We start from the raw sequence: 21308 nt of genomic DNA, 5'->3' as shown, positions 1-21308 counted from the left end.
CGTTCCCATCATTGCTCAGTGGTTAACAAATCCAACTAGGAACCACGAGTTTGTGGGTTCAATCCCTGGCCTCGATCCGTCATTGCCGTGAGCTGTGGTGTAGGTCACAGATGTGGCTCAGATCCTGTGTTGCTGTGGCTGTGGTGCAGGTGGGTGGCTACAGCTCTGATTAGACCCCTGGCCTGGGAACCTCCATATGCTGCAGGAGTGGCCTTAGAAAAGGCAAAAAGACAAAAAATAAAAGAGTTATAGATAGCAAACTTCAAAATATCTAAGTTTAGAATTAAGATTTTAAGAGATTCTGTTTTTATAATTGTTTTTCTTCCTAAAATACTTAAATCTCTTTTTTTTTTTGTTTGGGGCAAGGAGTAGCAAATTTGTTAGGACTGAGAAGATTGTGTAGTAGTGCCCCAAAGAACCATTTCACTGAAGGTGGAATTTAGGTGGTATATATACACAATGGAATACTACTCAGCCATAAAAATGAACGACATAATGCCATTGGCAGCAACATGGATGGAACTAGAGAATCTCATCCTGAGTGAAGTGAGCCAGAAAGACAAAGACAAATACCATATGACATCACTTATAACTGGAATCGAATATCCAGCACAAATGAACATCTCCTCAGAAAAGAAAATCATGGACTTGGAGAAGGGACTTGTGGCTGCCTGATGGGAGGGGGACGGAGTGGAAGGGATCGGGAGCTTGGGCTTATCAGACACAACTTAGAACAGATTTACAAGGAGATCCTGCTGAATAGCATTGAGAACTTTGTCTAGATACTCATGTTGCCACAGAAGAAAGGGTGGGGAAAAATGTAATTGTAATGTATACATGTAAGGATAACTTGATCCCCTTGCTGTACAGTGGGAAAAAAAGCAGATGAAAAAGGAAGAAGTTGAACTGAGGAAAGAATTTATGGAGAAGGGAGCTAAACTGGTCAGTAAGTTAATGGTGGGAGGTGTGTTTTTTTATTTTTTTTTTAAGGTACAGTTCATTCCTAATCATGTGCCAATTGCTGCTGTACAGCAAAGTGACCCAGTCATCCATATATACACATTCCTCTTCCTGTAGTATCATCCATCATGTTCTATCCCAAGATTAGATATAGTTCCCTTTGCTGTACAGTACAATGGGAGGTTTTGTAATTGATTTTGTAAATTAATTCAGTGAGAGAGGATTTTTCTACTTAAAAGTTATAATTCAAGTGCTCAACTGACACTTTACTGTTCAATTTAAGACTGATCTGATTGACTTAAATAGCTGACATGTGATAGGAAATATAATTTTTGGCTTATGTAAGTGAAAGTTCAGTAGAACATAATTAAAAAAAAAACAAAACCTTTTAGTGCCAGTAAAACAAACTAACCTCTAACTATGTAGTCTGCGGTAGATGGCATGAACGTTAGTTATATTGAACTCATTTTTTTGGTCACAGTGAATGCTGATAAGGGGAAGTGGAGATTTCAGTTGGGAATTGTGATGACCAATTGTGTGACCAAAAGTCTACTTTCCCCTCCCTAACTTGCGTGTGCCAAATGGGAAGCATCTGGCTTTCCTCTAGTGAATGAGGTCCAAATAGCCCCAGATAACTTGACTGTGGAATGTTTTCATTGAATTGCAATTTCAGGTTCACACAGTGATTTGAAGTATTGTGTTTTTGGCATGTTGATGGAGACCAAGGGATGCATGTGTAATTTAAGACATAAGAAAAGTCGAGCTTTATCTCCAGGGCACCTTGCTATCCCTGATTATGGTTATTCTTCTGCTGTAGTGGAAAAAAGGAAAATCTTAAATTGATTTACTTCAGCTTGATTTTATAAGAAACCTGCTGAACATCATTTCAGCATTGTGGCCTTTAAGCCAGTTCAAAATACACAGATATTTGTGGAATCCATTCTACTAGTGTCTTCTTTCCCAAAGAAGTAGTAGTAGTTATGCAGCTGGTATTTTAAATTCGACAAATTTATTTTTTTTACTTTATTTTTGTAATAGATTTTTTTTACTCACCGTTTTTCCTATTCTCAGCATTCTGAAAGAAAAGAAAAAGAAGTAGCAGTGCAGAAGCATGAGGAAAACTAGGCTAAACATACCATGCAGATAGCTGCATTAAATGAAAACCTGGGCACTGTAAAGAAGGAGTGGCAGTCCAGTCAGCAGTGAGTCAGTGAGCTCAAGAAGCAGATGGGGGAGTTCCCGTCGTGGCTCAGTGGTTAACGAATCTGACTAGGAACCATGAGGTTGTGGGTTCGATCCCTGGCCTTGCTCAGTGGGTTAAGCATCCGGCGTTGCCATGAGCTGTGGTGTAGGCCGCAAATGCAGCTGGGATCCCCCGTTGCTGTGGCTTTGGCCCTCCATATGCTGCGAGGTGTGGCTCTAGAAAAGAAAAAAAAAAAAAAAAAGCAGATGGATGACTTACAGGGAAAAATCATGGTATTGGAAGCAACAGTTCAGAATAATCATGATGAAAGAAGGGCACTACCAGAAAGGTGACTGATGTCTAATAAAAATAATTTATTTCCATTCTAAGTGATAAAGACTTACATATTGCACATTGAAAAAAACTGAAGTCTTGAGAATAGTGCTCCAACAGGTATTTAAGTAGCCATTTAGAAACTACTCATTACAACAGATGGTTGAAATTCATGTATTATGCTTCAGACTGCTAAAGTAGTTCATTATCTGTGTTGGGGGGTCTTTAATTATTTTTTTAATGTTTTTGTGATTTGTTCTAGGTGTCTTAAAGGAGAAGGTAAAATAGAAAAGCTTCAAACCAAAGTACTAGAGTTGCAAAGAAAGCTGGATAATAAAACTGCAGCAGTGCAGGAGCTGGGCAAAGAGAATCAGTCCCTTCAGGTAAGTCGCCTGGTGATGTGCAGCAGTTTTTTAGTCTAGAATTTACCTCTTAGTAAAAAGCATATTTTGAACATTAAAAAATCTCATATATACATACTTTTAAATGGCTGCTGTCTGTGTAATAATATTGTAGGTGTTATAGGTAATTAAATACAAGATTTAAAGACTTCAGGGATTCCAAGGATTATAGAGACATGTCATTCATGAATTGTCAGTATTAGGAGAAGTCAAGAACACAAAGGCATGAATGAGTTGCTGTGTGTTAAAGAAGTGATCTGAATATATATGCTTGGAGTCTCAAGGAAGGATTGCTCCCTAGGGTTAGAATAAATGGGAAATTACCAAAGGTTAGAAATTTCCAGTGCTTTTGAGAGATAAAATTTGCTTTGCTTTATTGTCATTCAGACTTAAGATTGTAGCACTTTTTGATAATGGAAGATGACCAAATTATTTCTGATTTTCAAAATGTTATCCATTTGAAAACTTGGGCACCAATCATTCTTAAAAGTGTGGAATATTATAATGTGCTGAAACTTTTTAAAATAGATCAGACCTACACAAACACTGAATAGAAAGTGGGCTAACGACAATGAAGTACAGAGCTGAAGCACCTGTGGGAAAGGCTTTTCAGTCACAGTGAGATGGGATTTTATTCCACAGTTGACTGTTTTAACCATCAGAATTGTCCTGCATTTGATAGACTTTAAAAGTTTTGCCATTTATTAACTTTAACTTATAACTACGTAGAACAATTAAATTTATGCAGTCTAGTTTCTGATTAGCATATATTTTAACTTTAAATTCATTTGTTGCCTTCCTACTGATTCACTTTCTAGAATAATCATTTTCTGAACCACAGCATCATTATTAAACTCATACATTTTATCATCATTGAGTTATTTTAAAGGAAGAAAAAGCAGAGATTAAAAAAATCATTTTAAATAATACCATCATGTGATGTTTCAAATTTATATTCTGATTGTAGAAATGATGCCTGAAATATTTGGCAAGTAGAAATAGTTTTTCACCTGATAGGACTGTTTTATTAACACTTTAAAAATACCTCGCATGGTTTTTTGAAAATTCTAAGATCAATCTCATATTGAAATTTTTAGTGTAGTATATAACTAGTAAGCATTCAAATTAATCAAAGGATTAAATCAGCATTGAGATTTGTTATTAAATAAACCTTGAAATAGTATACTTTCAAAGTGCAGTTGGCCTATTCTTGTAGTCTCATAATTTTGGTATAGTTTTTATGCTTGAAAATGTTTTTTTTTTGTTGTTGTTGTTTACAGCATCACTGCAGACAATGTGGAAATATCTTCTGTGCTGAGTGTTCAGCCAAAAATGCCTTAACTCCTTCTTCTAAGAAGCCTGTTTGTATCTTTGATGCATGTTTCAGTGACTTCCAAGGATAATGGGTTGTCACAACTTCAGAGTAATAATACACTAACATTCAGTTTTTAATAAATGCACTTCATAGAGGTCTTGGACTACTACTATTTGATTTGGACAGTGGTTGCAATACTAAACCAAATTAGAATTCATATCTTTTGGAATGTTATCAAGTAAAACTCTTCTATTTTTGTGAGACTTGGGCTCATCTTTCATTACGTTTTTCTGTTTCACCCTGGAACAGCTTACACGCCAAGTTTAGAATTAGCCAATGAAATATAAATAAACTTTGGATGGAAAATAGGAATGTATTTTTTAATTATAATTTCATTGTTCACAAATGACACAACTACATTTCCATAGCTTACTTCTCCCAAATTTACAGAAAGGTACGTGAGTACTGTTACCATATAATATGTGCCACACAATGACACATATTTTCTTTGTGAAGTTTGGCATAGAACTATAAAGCTTTCTTTTTTCTTATATAATCTGTATGCTGCCTTATTTGAGTGACGGCTCTCTGATTGCGTTTTCCTCAGTCCTAGTTCTTTCTCTTCTTCTTTTTTTTTTCTCTTCTTTTTTCTTCCCTTTCCTTCCTTTCTTTTTGGTTTAGAGAAGCTCTTTCAAAATTTCCTTTAACCTGGGTTTTGTGTTGCTGTATTCTTTAAGTTTTCGTTTGTTGGGAAAAATTTTTATTTCCCCTTCTATTTTAAATGATATTCTTGCTGGATAGAGTATTCTAGATTGCATATTTTTTCCTTTTAGCACTTTAAATATCTCTTGCCATTCCCTCCTGGCCTGTAGTGTTTCTGTAGAGATATCAGCTGATATTCTTATGGGGGTTCCCTTGTGGGTAACATTCTGTTTTTCTCTTGCTGCCTTTAGGATCCTCTCTTTATCACTAACTTTTGCCATCTTTATTATGATGTGTGTTGGTGTGGGTCTGTTTGGGTTCAGTTTGTTTGGGGCCCTCTGTGCTTCTTGTATCTTGGACCCAGTATCCTTTAGATTTGGGAAGTTTCCATCGATAATTTCTTCAAATATATTTTCCATCCCCTTATCATTTTCTACTCCTTCTGGAATTCCTATTATGCGTAGATTGGCCAGCTTTCTATTATCCCATAGGTCTCTTATATTGCTTTCCAGTTTTTTGATTCGGTTTTCTGTCTGTTGACCGGATTGAGTGATTTCCATTATTCTATCTTCCATATCACTGATTTGTTCTTCTGCATTATTCATTCTGGTTTTTACTGCCATTAGTTCAGTTTGCGTCTCTGCAAATGAATGTTCTAGTTTCTCATGGCTCCTCCTTATATTTTCTAGTTCCTTTCTGAGGGTATCTGCGTTACTGTTCATATCTTCTCTTAATTCCTTCAGTATTTTCCCTATTTCTCTTTTGAACTCCAGGTCTGTCAGTCTGCAGAGATCTGTTTCATTGTTGACTGTTTGAGGTGAGTTCTCCTGTTGGTTTGACTGGGGGTGGTTTCTCAGCTTCTTCATCTTGCTTGTTGTTTTCTTTTTCCTGGTGGAGTTGTACCCTCAGTGGCCGGGCAGTGTTTGCCTTGTCACTGCCGTGGAATATTTTCTGAGGGCTGGTGATGGTATGCAGCTGATCCTCTAGAGCTTGGCACCCCCTGGGGCCTTGGGCGGGTAGCAGGGCCGCTGGAAATCCAAGAGGCTCCTCCCCAGGGCAGCCCGTCTCAGAAAAACCATCTGAGAATTAGGCAGACTTATTCACAGCCTGGCTAGGCTTGTTCTAGCTTTTCTGGGCTGCAGGCCTTTTCTCGGGGGCTGGTGGTGATTGGTGCTGCTCTGCGGAAGTGTAGCCCCTCCAAAGGGCAAGCAGGCCTGTGCAGGGACAGCCCCTGTGGTGGTAGGCTTCAGGCAATTGTTGAGGCCAGCCCTCCTGGATGGCAGGTAGCCCCAGGTCCAGCGAGAGCATAGGGGGTGGTGGGGGTGGGGGGGAAGCACTGGGAAGCGCAGCTTTCTGCTAGCTAGTGGGCCTGTAAGCTTGCTGTGGTGTGGGGGGTATTCTATGGGGACCCACCCCTTCTTTTCTCCCCTCCCCAGCACGGGCGCAGACCAGGCTCTTCTCCCAGGTTCCCTCTGATGCAGCTTTCCACTTCCCCGCCCCTAGAGTATTGCTCCCTCCCTCTGCCACAGTTTTGTTTTCTAGTCTCCCAGGCAGTCTCTGCCCGGTCAAAAAGTTTCTAGACTTCCAAGCAGTTTCCGCTCCGCCCTGCCCCCCCAGCCCTGGGACTAACCTCTGGAGCCGAGGTCTTGGTGCCCAGCCCCCACCCAGGCATCTCAATTTTTGGTGACTGTGCCCATAGTTCAGATTGTCCGTTGGGTTCTTGATGGGTTTTTCCGTACTCCAACTTACTGCTATTCTCTTCTCTGCATCTGGAGATTTCTCTGGTTCGTTTGATCTTCCCCCCGTGGAGGTGACTTTCCAGCGTGCGGGATCCCTTTCTCCTCCTCAGTTCCCTTTCGGGAGCGCCCATCCCGCTCGGATTCACCTTCTCTCACTCTCCTCTTTTCTCCCGATCTGCCCAGTAATGTCACGAACTTCTTGCCGTTACTGGAGTTTAGGTTCCTCTGCCAGCGATTGGTTGCTGTTCTGTGCAAGTCATTTATTCTGTAGATGTGCTTTTTTTGTTGTGTTTGTGGGAAAGGGTGAGCGTGTCCCCCTACTCCTCTGCCATCTTGTCCTCTCTCCCCCATAATTTCTACTAATCTGTCCTCCACCTCGTTTATTCATTCTTCTGCCTCCTGTATCCTGCTGTTAGCTGCTCCTCGTGAATTTTTTATTTCAGTTGTTGTATTTTGCATCTCTTCTTGTTTGAGTTTTATATCTTGTATCTCTTTGCTCAGTGTTTCCTGTTAACTACCCATCTTTGCCTCCAGTTTATTTCCAATGTCTTGCATCATCTTCAGCATCAACAGTCTAAAGTTTTTTCCTAGAGGCTGAGACTCTCCTCATCACTTAGCTGATATTCTGGGGGTTTTCCTTTCTCCCTCATCAGAGTTATAGTTCTCTGTCTTTTCATTTTTATAGGTTTTTGGTGCAGTGACCTTTTGACAGGGAATAGAATTGTAGCCTCTGTTCCTTCTGGTGTCTGCCCCCCTTGTGGCTGAGGTTGGTATGGAGCCTTGCTGTAGGCTTCCTGATGGGAAGGGCTGATGCCTGCCCACCGGTTCGTGGGGCTGATTCTGATTCTCCTCCCTCTAGTGGGTGGGGCTTTGTCTCTGGATGGGATTAGAGGTGTCTGTGTGCCTGAGGGTTCTTTAGGCAGCTTGTTTACTGAGGGATGGGGCTGTGATCCTACCTGGATTGCTGTTTGCCCTGGGGCTTCTCAGCACTGACTGGTGGGGCCAGATTTTGCCAAAATGGCCACCCTCCAGAGAAAGGCATGCTGCTGAATATTCCTGAGAGCTTTGTTCCCAATGTCCCTCCCTCGCAACAAGCCACATTCACCCCTGTTTTCCCAGGATGTTCTCCAAGAACTGCATTCAGTTTTGACCAGATTCCTATGGAGACTTTGCTTTGCCCTGGGACTCGGTGCACGTGAAAGTCTGTGTGCGCCTTTTAAGAGTGGGGTCTCCTTTTCCCCCAGTCCCGTGGAGTTCCTGCACACATGCCCCACTGGCCTTCAATGCCAGATGCTCTGGGGCTCTTTCTCCCAGTGCCAGATCCCTGCATGTGAGGATTTGATGTGGGGCTCAGAACTCTCACTCCTGTAGGTCTCTGTGAACCAGTTAGTTTCCAGTCTGGGGGGCTTCCCACCTGGGAGGTATGGGGTTCTTTGTATCACAAAATCATCCCTCCTACCTCTTGATGTGGCCTCCTCTTTCTCTTCCGGAGTAGGATGTCTTTTTGAAGGTTTCTGGTCCATTTGGGTGAAGATTGCTCAGCCTTTAGTCGTGACTTCTGTTGTTTTTAGGAGAGAAGTTGAGCTCCAGTCCTCTTCCGCCATCTTAATCCCATCTCCTACATCCAACTTTCAAAAACCTGAAATGTGCCCATGACATCACTACCATGGACACTTACTGCACCACAGACAATGCATGTCTGTATTACTAATTTGCCTGCAAAAACTCCAGACTGGATTCTTGGCTGCATTGTTGAAAGAAAGAAAATAGCCGTTAACAGTGATTTCCCAAACAGAATGGTTTTACTCTTTGGGAAGATAAAACCCTTTGACTCAGTTCCTGCGGTGATTTACTAACATGCCTTTGGTGTGCCTGTTGGTCCTAGGTGGAGTGGGGAACACACACCTCGTTCCTGTCTTCAAGCAACCTAGGATCTATTCTGCAGACAAAACATGGATCCATCCAAAAGGTAAGTCACAAGTAATGATGGTGTGTTGTGAATTTCTGCAAGGAGTGGAAGAGCCCACAGAGTTCTCGGCTTAAGACTCAGTTGTCTTCCCAGCTCTCTGAAGTCTTTCCTCACAGCAGCCCAGACACCCTGTGATGATCTCTGCCCTGACCATTCTCATTCACGTTCATTGGACTGTCCCCAGGTTTAAGAGAGAAGAACAAGATAGGCCCAGTTACATTGGCATTTCAGATAAACAACAGATATATTTTAAGTATACGGATGCCTCATGCAATATTTGAGACCTACTCAAAAGTATTCCATGTTTCCCTGAAATGCAGATGGATATATACCACATCTTTCTTGGCTCATCCTTCTGTAGATGCTTGGGTTGTTTTCTTGTCCTGGTGATTGTAACTCTGTTGTGATGAAATAGAGGTGCGTATGATCATCAAGCGAGTGTTTTCGATAAATTGCCAGAAGTGGAATTGCTGGGTCACACTGTAGTTCTGATTTTAATTTTTTGAGCAATCTCATGCTGTTTTCCACTGTGGCTGCACCAGTAATGTTCCTTTTTCTCCACATGCTCTCCAACATTTATTGCTTGTGTGTGTGTGTGTTTATAATAACCATTCTCTAAGGGATGAGGTTGAAACATTATTGTGGTTTTGGTTTGTAGTTCCATTAGTGTGGTTTAACCTCTTGTCATAAGCCTGTTGGCCATTTTCTGTTTTCTTTGGAAAATGTCTATTCAGATCCTCTGCCCCAGTTTTTTGTTTGTTTGTTTTTTGTTTGTTTTGTGCCACACCCAAGGCACACAGAAGTTCCCAGGTAAGGGACGGAACCAGCAGCGCCCCATGGCACCGTAGTAACAATAGCAGATTTTTTGTATTTTTGCCACGTTCTTGGGCCGCTCTTGGGGCATATGGAAGTTCCCAGGCTAGGGGTTGAATCGGAGCTCTAGCCGCTGGCCCACACCACAGCCACAGCAATGCCAGATCTGAGCCGTGTCTGCGACCTACACCACAGCTCACAGCAACGCCAGATCCTTAACCCACTGAGCAAGGCCAGGGATCAAACCCACGACCTCATGGTTCCTAGTCAGATCCGTTAACCACTGCGCCACAATGGGAACTCCATTCCGCTGGTTTAATTTTCCCTTTCTATCACTTGCCTTTGAGGTCAGAGCCAAGTGTAAGCAGACAGATGTCCATGTGCTTACCACCTATGTTTTCTCCTAGACATTGTATGGTTTCATTTCTTCCATTTGAGTCTTTAGTCCATTTTAATTTGGGGATGTGTTGTAAGGTAGGGGTCTCGTTCCATTCCTTGCATGTGCCTGTGCAGTTCTTCCAGCACCATTGATTGAAGAAACTGTCCCTTGTCCATTGTATGCTCTGTGGTCCTTTGTTGGAAATGACTTGTCTGTGTCTGTGTTGGTTTTCCTTCTGGGCTGTCAGTGTTGTTTCACTGGTCTGTCTGTTTTGTTTTTGTGCCAGTCCTGATCTGTTTTGCTATCTATAGCTTTGTAGTGTAGTTTGAAATCAGGAAATGTAATCCTTCCAGCTTTGCTGCTCTTTCTCAAGATGGTTGTAGCTGATGGGGATCTATTGTGGTTCCATACAAATTTTAGAAGGGTTTCTCCTAGGTCTGTGCAATGTGCAGTTGGGATTTTGGTGGAGAGTGCATTGAGTCTCTGTTGCTTTTGGTAATCTGGACATTTGAATGATGTGAATTCACTCATAAACATGAAATATCTTTCCATTAATTTGTGCCTTTAATTTCTTTCCTCAACAGCATATAGTTTAGAGTGTACAAGTCTTTACCTTGCCTGGTTAAATTTATCTCTAGGTACTTTAGTTTTTTCTTTTACTTTCGTTTTATTTATTTTTATCTATTTATTTATTTATTTTATTTTATTATTATTATTTTTTTTTTTGCTATCTCTTTGGGCGGCTCCCACGGCATATGGAGGTTCCCAGGCTAGGGGTCGAATCGGAACTGTAGCCACCGGCCTATGCCAGAGCCACAGCAATGCGGGATTTGAGCCGCGGCTGCAATCTACACCACAGCTCATGGCAACGCCAGATCGTTAACCCACTGAGCAAGGGCAGGGACCAAACCTGCAACCTCATGGTTCCTAGTCAGATTCCTTAACCACTGGGCCTTGACGGGAACTCCTAGGTACTTTATTTTTGATGCAATCATAAATACGATTTTTTGGTTTGTTTCTGTTTTAAATCTTCTATGTCTTTGTTTAGTCTTTCTTGTAATGTGTTGATCTTTGCCTCCAGTTTTTGTCTGAGCTCTTGGATCCTCTTCACAATCATTATTCTAAAGTCATTTTGCATGGAGGTGGGTGTGGGGGTTGTCTTGTTCCTTCATCTGGTTCATATTTCTCTGCCTTCTCATTTTGTATGCTTTTTGCATGATCTCCTTTTTGTAGGTTAGAGGTGTGTAGCCTGTCTTGCTTCTAGTGTCTGCCTTCTTGTAGGTAAAATAGAGGCGTTTATGGCCAGCTTCCTGATGGGAGGGACAGGTGCCTGCCCACTGGTAGGTGGAGCTGAGCCTTGTCCCTCTAGGGGGTGGACCTTTGTCTGTGGGTGTGATGTGGAGCACTTTAGGTACCTGTTTGTTGATCAGTGGGTCTGTGTTCCCAGCCTGTTTGTTGTTTGGCCTGGGGCTTCTCAGCCCTAACTTGTGGGACCAGATTGTTCCAAAAGGGCCACCTCCAGGGGAGCTCATGCCAACAACTATTCCTGGGACCTCTGCCTAGACTGTCCTGCCCTACAGTGTTTCCCAGTCACCCCCTCCTTTCCCAGGAGACCCTCCATGATTGGCCAGGTCATTCTGACCCAGATTCTTCTTGAGTGCCTGCTTAGCCCTGGGACCCAGTGCACATGAAAGCCTGTGTGCACCCTCCAGGAGTGGAGTTTCTGTCTCCCCCAGTCCTGTGGAGCTCTTGCACACAAGCCTCACTGGCCTTCAATGTCATGTGTCCCAGAGGCTCCTCCTTCCCGTGCCAGACTCCCTGGCTTAGGCACCTGCTGTGGGGTTCAGAAGTCTCCTGTGGGAAAGCCTCTGAAATAGAGTTCTTTTCCAGTTTGTGGGCTGCCCATGCAGGGGGTATGGGATTACTTCTACCATGAATGAGCACCTCCTGCTGTCTCAGTGTGGCTCCTTATTGCCTTTGGGTGTAGGATATCTTGTTCTTGGTAGTTTCCAGTCTATTTTGTTGATGGTCATTCAGCACATAGTTGTAATTTTGGTGTTTTCATGAGAGGAGGGGAGCTTGAGTCCTCCTACTCTGCCATCTTGTCTATTTCTTTCTTTCTTTTTTTTTTTTTTTGTCTTTTTATCTGTTCTGTGGAGGTTCCCAGGCTAGGGGTCTAATCAGAGCTGTAGCTGTGGGCCTACACCAGAGCCACAGCAATTCAGGATCCTCAACCCACTGAGCGAGGCTAGGGATCGAACCCACAACAGCATGGTCCCTAGTCAGATGCGTTAACCACTGAGCCACAACAGGAACTCCGTGTCTGTTTCTCTTCTTGGGGTTTTGTTTTGTTTTGTTTGTTTTTAGGGCTGCACTTGCAGCATGTACAAGTTTCCAGGTTAGGGGTTGAATCAGAGCTGTAGCTACCAGCCTACACCACAGCCACATGGGGTCTGAGCTGCATCTGCAACTACACCACAGCTCAAGGCAACACAGGATCCTTCACCCACTGAGCAAGGCCAGGGATTGAACCTGTGTCCTCATGGGTACTGTTGTGTTTTTTAACCATTGAACCATGACAGAAACGCCTGTTTCTCTTTTTGATGTTTTGTTATTATTGTATAGAAATGCCACTGATATGTACGTTGATTATGTAAACTGAAACATAACTGAATGTATTCATTCAAACAGTTTTTTGCTAGAGTATGTAGGATTTTCTATTATAGTATCATGTAATCGGCAAAAAGGACACTTTTACTTTTTTCATTTATGATTCAGATTCCTTTTATTTCTTTTTCTTGTCTAATTGTTAGTAGGACTTCAAATCCTATGTGGAATAAAAGGGGCAAGAGTGGGCATCCTTCTCTTGTTCATCATCTTAGAGGAGAAAAAGCGTTCAGCTTGTCACAGTTGAGTGGAATGTTAGCTGTAGGTTTGCAGTTGATGGCCTTTATTAAGTTGAGGTCCATTCCCTTTATACTTGCTTTGTTGAGACTTTAACATAAGTGGATGTAGAAGTTTATCTCATGGGTTTCTTTGCATCTATGGAAATAATCATATGGTTTTTACCCTTTTTGTTTTTCGGTTTTAGTTTTAGGAATGCACCCACATCATACAGAGGTTCCCAGGTTAGGGGTCTAATCAGAGCTAGAGCTGCAGGCCTACACCACAGCCAAGCAAGTTCTGTTTCCCTTCCCAGATGATGGAAGATTTTAGGCATTATTTCTTCCATTAATTTTTCTGTTCTGTTCTCTTTCTCTTCTTCTGGAACCACCCCTGTAATGCAAATGTTATTCTGCTTGATGGTATCCCATAGGTCCTTTAAAGTAGCCTAATTTTTTAAAAATTCTTTTTTCATTTTGCCTCTCTATCTGATTGAGTTCCATTGTTTTGTCAGGCAGGTCTCTGATTAATTCTCCTTCATCCAGTCTGCTGTCAAAGCCCTCGAGTGTGTTTTTCAGTTCATTAATAACTTCTCTTTGGTTCTTTCCTCTGCTTCCTGTCTCTTCATTGAAGATCTCTTTGTGTTCATTCCTTCTTCTGAGTTCAGTAAGCATCTTTATGTCCATGACTTCTGACTCTTTCTCAGGTCGATGGCTTATTTCCACTTCATTTTGTTCTTATTCTGTGATTTTGCCTTGTGTTTGTTTTGTTTTTTTTTTAGAAAGATATCCCTGTGTTTCATTTTGCCTAATTTTCTGTGTGTGTTTCCATGCATTAGGTCCATTTGCCATCTCTCCCAGTCTTGAAGGAGAGGATATACTTGGGAGCTGTCCTGTAGGGCCCAGAGGCGCCATCCCACTTGGCCACAAGAGCCAGGCACTCAAGGAGTGTCTCCTCTGTGGTCTGTGTGAACCCTCCTGTTGTGGTGGGGGCCCAGCTGTGATTCTCTTTGCTGGGAAGTGGGGAAGCACCGGTCTGGGACACAAGGTGCCTAGCTGCGGTGGGTGCGAAGCCCTGATTTTTTCATGTTCTCTCTGCTTGAAAGCCCTTGTGTCCTGATGTTTAATTTCGAACATAGTTCCTCCATTGTTCCAGAGCTGGCTTTTCTCCCATGTGGACTAAGGGGGGCGATCTAGGGCCCTGGTCCTCAGGAAGGCTTTGCAGCCTCTCTGGGTTGCTTTCTTCCCTTTCCCTTGCTTCAGACAGTGTTGCTACAGCCACAGCTGAGCAGCATGTCCACAACTGCCATACTTATACACACACCAGCCCTTGCCAAGCAGAAGTGTGGGAATGGGGTTCCTCTCAGTCAGCAGGAAGGGGAGGCTGTTTCTCAGAGCCCATTTCCCTCCTAGCCATGGAGATGCACCCGCGAATGAGCTCCAGTGCTGAGCAGGTCAGCTTCCTTTTCTCAGAGAGTCAGGGGGCTGTGTGTTCATGTTTTCCTCTGTGGGACTGAATATGAAGGTGAAAAGTAGGATTTCTTTTTTTGTCTTTATGCTATTTCTTTGGGCCACTCCCACAGCATATGGAGGTTCACAGGCTAGGGGTCTCATCAGAGCTGTAGCCCCTGGCCTACGCCAGAGCCACAGCAGCACGGGATCCGAGGCACATCTGCAACCTACACCACAGCTCATGACAACGCCAGATCATTAACCCACTGAGCAAGGCCAGGGACCATACCCACAACCTCATGGTTCCTAGTCGGATTTGTTAACCACTGAGCCATGACGGGAACTCCTGAAGTTTGCTTTTTAAATAAATTTAAGTTAAATATGTGTCCCTTTGAAGAATTCATTCCTACTTACAGCAAAGTATGCCTAAGGGTCATGTTTAAAAACATGTTCCCTGAGAATTTTTCTACCTGTATAGAATCCAGTAGTAAAGAAAAGAAAAGGAATACCGCCATGAACTACCACATGAGGTAAAATGAGGTAGGATGTATTGTTTGATGAGAACCTCAGTAGTGTATCTTAATTGTGGAATTTCATCCAAAAAAAACGGAACCAAAACTCTCATAAGATTCAGCAAATCCATTGCTAGGGCTTCTGATGAAAACGAACATCCTAATTTGAAAAGATAGGAGCAGCTCTGTCCACTGAAGTGTCCCTTAGACTTTTTCTCTCACATAACTTCTTTTCACAACAGCGAGTGATAATGTGTAGACCAGCCAGGTCATGGCAGCAGCCTGTGTCCACTGAGGGATGAGTCAAGAAGATGTGGTGTCCATATGCAGTGCAGTGGTATTCGGCCAGAAAAGAGAGTGGCCTCTTGCCATTTGCTGCACCTTGGGTGAGCCTAGAAAGTATTATGCTGAAGGCCACAGTCAGACAAATCAGGATACTATGTGATGTCCCTGATTTGTGCAGTCTAATACCCAAAACCAATGATCAAACACACCAAAGAGTAACAGACTCATAGATACAGGGAGGAAAAGAGGACTCCCATCTCCCTTGTTGTCCTATCAGAAGAGCGATGCATTTGGTCTCTCAATTTTAGATACTTGGGGGGAATCAGCCATGGCAGAGTTGTCTCTCACAGCCTCCCATACCTTACACCCTCCCTGCTTGGCTTGAAATATTGCAGTGCTCTCAGTTTTCTCCAGGAATTGTCTCATGTTCCATGTGGGCTGGTGCTCAGTTTGCTCTCGAGCCAGATTTCATGACACTGTCCCAGGCACTGGTGTGATGAGGGGTTGAATTTTGAGAAGAATACATTTCATCCTAGAACTTTGAGTTAGCTAAAGTTTGTTGCTTAGAAAATTATGAGATATGTGTTTTAAGGCAACCCACTGTTGAAAGTAGGGTGAGTCCTTGTTTCCTAACTGTTCAAGGCATAGTAAGTTTTGTACGTATACAATGACAGGGACACTGTTAATGAAGAACCAGTGGAAAGATAATGAAGTGTACAGATTGTTGCATCCAGAGAAAAATTCTACACACGGTCATTGAGTGAAGACTTTTGCAACTTGATGAACATATGCTTAGTGTGTGGCATTTTACAATTTAATTTCTATAACTACTCCTTTTCTTCTGGACAAATGTTACCTATGGAGTGTAAAAATGTCTGGTGCCTCAACTACCAGAAATGAGTGGAAATGGTATTTCCATCAAAAAATGGGAGCCCTTTTAAATCTCACCATGGTAGGATTTTGCAATTCCCCTAAACGTTGAAGACCCATTATATTTGGGGAGGTCTTTTTCTCTCCAGTAATGTCTTTTCAAAACAGAGAGTAATACTGTTTGATTGTAGGATGCAGTTTTTGAAATAAAATGTTGACCCTGTCCAGGGAAACGGCCACTAGGCTATATAGAGCAGGTGGACCCAGAGGGGGCAGAGTTGCCTTCCCTCTGAAAGTTCCAGGCCTCTGACCAGTTTCCACGGCAATGGAATGCTGCCCACGGAGCCTTGTGGTTCAACTGCCAGTCTGTGAGAAGAGACGTGTGTGTTGGCCACAGCTGGGAGGCTCTCCCCTTCACTGCTCAAGTGTCAGACGATGGGCAACCTTAGCTGTTGTTGCGGAGGTATGTTGCTACTGTTCTAAAGGCTGTTTCCTCAGATGGGTGGTTCATTTTGACTAAACATATTATCTCCATCTTTATCTCCATTGCCACCAGTCTCATCAGTCTCTCAAGCCATAGGTCTGTTATACAGGCTTGCTGTATGACTAAGGTATATCTTAATGCTCCGAGTGAGCCAACTGCCTCAAGTATTTTCCTAAATGTGAGAAAAGACTCGTGTCTCGTGGCAGTTTGAAACACGTTCTCCCAGAGCACAGAGACGGCAAACATGCCCCTCTGCCTTTTTCGAAGCACGAGGCCCTCGCTGTCAGCCCTGCAGTAGACATTCAAAAGAGGGACGTTACAGCGCCACTCTTCTCAGTGTACATGTCGATGTCTTAATGCACATGCTAGCAGTCCAAAGGCAGAGGAATTTCGATGGAGCAAGAAACGGGGATTTTTCAGGTTGGATTTCCCCGGGTTGATGAGGACTAGCCCACTGGCTCTTTGGGTGTTAGCTGGTAGTGTGGTGACAAGGGCCAGTGCCAGCAGGTTAGTGGGGTGAACATTGGGTAAGGAAAGGAAGGAAGGTCTCTCTGGTGATCCTCAGAGAGACCCAGGGTGGGGTCTTCAAGCTGAGGTCTGGAGGGGGTCTCTCTAGGAGGAGCACTGTCCCTGCCACTCTCAGGTCTAGAGAAGGATGAGGAGTGTCCAGAGTATAGAGTGGGTTTGGGTGACAGAAGACTTGCACTCTGGCCCATTGTCAGCCAGACCTTCGTCAAGGTTGCTCAGACTGGTGCTCTGATGCAACGTCAGTGAGACCTGGAGAGTCACAGATTTCCTTTCCTAACCCCGCCCCCCAGCAGGCACTCATCCGGATGGCCACCTCCCCAGTGAGTCCACAGGACTTGATCATCCAGGTGTGGTCTGCCGCAGGAAAGCTGATTCTTGCTAGAGCCGTCATGTGAACTTGAAGGTGTTTTGATCCCTGAGTCAAATTGGGGATCCAAGCAGACCGCTGTTCACATGAGGTGGTCAGCTGGTCACTGTGAAGGGCTGCCAAGGGAAGATTGGGGGAAGATGGGCCGAGTTGGGGTTTGTCTAGTCCTCCAGAGGAGCTCTTTTTGGATGAATGTTTGTATTTTGGGTTGTGGGTCAGAAGATAGAGGCAAAATGTTGGGTAAAGAATTGGACTGCTCTCCTGGCTCTGATATGTTCTCCAGGATCACCCCAGGACATCTTGGGGGCAGCAGGATTCAACAGAGAGAGAGAGAGAGAGAGAGAGAAAGTGGAGTTCTGGATTCAAGCAAGAGTCCAGGGCATGATCTCAGCGCCAAGCAGGCTTCAGTGGTTCAGGGGGATGTGTGACCTGAGGGAACCAACTGCACTCTTGTCCCAGATCTGCTCACACATGATTGGCGCGACTCTTGAGAAGATGCTCTAAGTTTCAGTGCTGTCCACTGGAAGATAGGGGTTCGAGCCCCTGTTTTGAACCCTCTTCCTCTAAAGTGGCATGATGTGCAGATCAGGGAACGTGACAGGAGACATTCTCCCTGAGCCATAAAGCCCCCTTCCCATGGAAAGGCCTTCTCCTGTTTGGTTCTTCCTCACTCTTTAATTATTGTCTGTATCTGGTCTATTTGGAATGTGGGTCTTTTTCTCTCACCTGTCTTGTGTTCTCAAGCAGAGAGTAACACTGTGTGGTTCTGGGATGCATTTTTTGAGACAACATGTTGACCCTGCACTGCCATCCCTGTCCGTAGAAAGACACATTAGTCTAGACAGAGCAGGTGGGCCCAGAGGGGGCAGAGTTGCCTTCCCTCTGAAAGTTCCAGGCCTTGACTGGTTGCCACAGCAATAGGATGATACCCACGGGGTCCTGCGGTCCAACTGCCACTCTGTGAGTGGAGAGGTGTGTGTTGGGCCACAACTGGGAGGCTCTCCCCTTCACCCCTCAAGAGTTGGACGATGGGCAACCTGAGCTGTTGTTGGGGAGGTATGTTGATACTGATCTAAAGGCTGTTCCATCAGATGGCATAGTTTACCCTGATGGAAAATGTTCTCTGATTTTTTTTTTTCATTTCCACCACTTCAATTTGTGTACAGAGATGTAAATCTCTTATACAGCCATTTTGTATTACTCTTAAGATTTTTAATTATTTCTTCCTGGTTGGGCGCCTCAATTTTTTTCTTAATTTATACAATACTCCTTCCTATTTCCCATGTACAAACCTTCTCCCATCACACTAACCCTGGTAATACCCTACTCTGCCTTTATTCAGTGCAGAGGGACCCTGATTCCATTCTTCAATACACATGATGGAAATGGGCATTTATAGCTCCACTCTTCTGAATGCACATATCAACGTCTGAAGCCACATAATTGCAATTTTTTTTTGTCCCTTTTGCTATTTCTTGGGCTGCTGCCACGGCATATGGAGGTTCCCAGGCTAGGGGTCGAATCGGAGCTGTAGCCGCCAGCCTACACCAGAGCCACAGCAACTCGGGATCCAATCCATATCTGCAACCTACACCACAGCTCAGAGCAATGCCGGATCTTTAACCCACTGAGCAAGGGCAGGGACCGAACCTGCAACCTCATGGTTCCTATTTGGATTCGTTAACCACTGCTCAACAACGGGAACTCCCAATAATTGCATTTTAAATGTAGAAATTGATTGTAAGGAGTGAAACTTGGATTTTCAAGTAGGATTTCCATGGGTTGATGATGATAAGCTCCCTGGGTAGTTGGCTATTCGCTGGTAGTGTGCTGAGAACACACAGTGCTGGTAGGTTCGTGGGGTGACCATTTGGTAACTGAGGGAAGGAGGGTCCGACTGGTGATCCACAGAGGGAGACTTAGGGTCAGGTCTTCAAGCTGAGAGTCTCTAAAGGGTCCCTTTTAGAGGATAGAAGACTATCCCTGCCACTGCAGGGTCTGAAGAAGGATGAGGAGTTTCCAGGGTACAGATTGGGTTTGGGTGAAGAATGACTTGAGCTCCTGCTCATTCTCAGCCAGACCTTGGTCCAGGCTGCAGAGGAGGAGCTCAGACTCCTATTGCTGTACAGCAGCAAGGGGTACAACATTGTCAGTCAACAGTATTTTCATCACAACAATTTTTTAAAGAAAATTGTGTGAGACATTGACAGTCAGAGCACTGGCCCAGATGGTCTTCTCCCGAGTGAATTCCCAGGAACCTCTTATCCAGGCATGATTAGCTGAAGGGAAGCTCATTCTTGGCATTCAGTCGAGACTGTTCTAAGCTCTGAGCCATCTTGGGAGTGAAACAGACCCCTAGTCGCTGGAGGTTGTCAGCTGGTTGTCATGAAAGTGTAATGTGATGCAGTGGATGACATGAAGATTTGGGGGAGAATGCCTGGGTTGGAGTATCCACGGAGCCAGGGCAAAGCCTCGGTCCTTCAGAGGGGCTTTGTTTGGAGGAAAATGTTGGATTCAGATCAGGGATTAAAGCATGGAGACAAAGGGCTGGATAAGGGTTTGGACTGATGTCTTGGTTCAGCATCTCCTGCAGGGAAGGCATCAGAGCTTGCCCACTAAAACCTTGGGATGGGAGGACTTGTGGGAGAGTGAGAAGATCTCTTGATTCAAGGGTCCAGGGCATGGTCTTGGCCCTGAGCAGGTGTCCGGCCTTCAGGGTTCAGGGATTTCTGTCCTCAAGGAACCAACTACATTCTTGGCCCACATCCATCCTTCAACATTGCCGTGATTCTTGGCAAGTTAGTCTAAAGTTCAATGCCCTCTACTGTCAAATCAGGCTTACACTCTCTGGGTTGCACCCCCTTCGCCTGCAACCGGGCCAACTTGGGGATGAGAGGAGATGATGAGAGAGACGCTACATGACCTGGAAAGCTTCCTTCCCATGATGTTCTTCCATACTCTCTTGCTGTGGAGCTATTCAAACCCCCTCTTTTGATCCAACCAGCCCCAAGACTCAAGCTTATGCAGGTAGTCATTCAATGAAACCAATCCCAAATGTTAACAAGAGATCCGTGGATAAACCAAAGGCAGTATGAATCCACATAGGAATAAAATTCTACTGGAGAAAAAATTGTAATTATGTTAAATATGTTGCTACATGGATGATCCAAAATGAAACACACTTTTAACAATAGTGAAGTCAGACAGACACAGGAAAAGAAATATTGAACAATTCAACATATAGGCGGTAAGTAGATTAGGCAGATTGTCAAAGGTGGAAAGTAGAGAGGGCTAAGACTTGGCAACAGGGCTGAAGGGGGAGTCATTGCTGAATGGGTGCAGAGGTCCTATAAGTTATGATGAGAAAGGTTGTTACGGACAGTGGTGCAAAGTACATGGCTTGTGAAGGCATGCCCGACCCCTGAATTTCCAATTGCCAAAGTATTCCAAAGAGAAGCATTATGTATCTAAGAAAAGAAAAGAGGCGAAACATCCCAGAGGATGGCGTGTGAACACAGGAGCACCCTGTGGGAAGAGTAGGGAAGCTGAAATGATCTCCTGCCATTTCAGAAGATGGAGGAATGTGGCTGGAGAGGAAAATGGGCAGGAGGATTCACGAGACTCTGTCATGGCAGCAGAGCCTGCATGCTCGTGTTGGCCATTTCTCAGATGGAGAATATGCCACGGAGAGGTTCCCTTTAGCAAGAGAGGCAGAGGCTCCCTTTCTCAGGTCTTTCAAGGTGCTCTCTGCCGTCCTTCAAAACGTTTACCCGGGAGGATGGGCCAAGAGAAGCTCCATCCATGCTTCATCCCACCCCCACCCCTTGACTCCCAGCCCATGTCCAGTCAGGTGTGGCACCCAGAGTACCTCCTGATCAGCATCACTGCCTTGCTGACAGTGACTGTGTGTCCCCCTAGAAACACACGACAATGTTGTGGAGGCCAGTGGGAGTGAGAAGACCGAAGAGGAGGCCCCAGCCGGGGAAAATGAGGAGGAGGAAGGCTCGCCCAATAACAAGGTGGAGGAGGAGGCCACAACAAGTGGAAATAACGAGGAGGAGTCCCCAGCCAGCGACAGGGCCGAGCAAGAAGCCCAGACTGCCCCCAAGGTAAGCTCACTTTTCATGATCTGAG

At 44.2% G+C, this 21308-nt stretch overlaps 1 protein-coding gene across 37 annotated transcripts in view; it reads left to right on the top strand.

Moving 5' to 3' along the window:
* Positions 1–21308, top strand: part of LOC146398891 (uncharacterized) — a 112145-nt gene that overhangs the window by 56494 nt on the left and 34343 nt on the right. For 36 of the 37 annotated variants that reach the window (XM_084979520.1, XM_084979503.1, XM_084979497.1 and 33 more), the window contains 3 exons: positions 2739–2859; positions 8519–8602; positions 21093–21283. Coding sequence is in view for 1 of the 37 variants with exons in the window: in XM_084979507.1 (XP_084835633.1) it covers positions 8491–8602; positions 21093–21283 (303 nt within the window). In the remaining 36 variants the exon portion in view is untranslated. Of the gene's footprint in view, positions 1–2738; positions 2860–8380; positions 8603–21092; positions 21284–21308 lie in introns of those variants that run through there. The other variant, XM_084979507.1, reaches the window with a different exon arrangement.

This window comes from Sus scrofa, chromosome 10 (assembly GCF_054392235.1).
Source record: "Sus scrofa isolate SSC_HxYL_T2T_F1_AM1 chromosome 10, Sscrofa_HxYL_maternal_Yorkshire_Landrace_v2.0, whole genome shotgun sequence".
NCBI lineage: Eukaryota > Metazoa > Chordata > Mammalia > Artiodactyla > Suidae > Sus > Sus scrofa.
The sequence above is the reverse complement of the archived record's forward strand: the minus strand, read 5'-3'. Positions and strand labels throughout refer to the sequence as shown.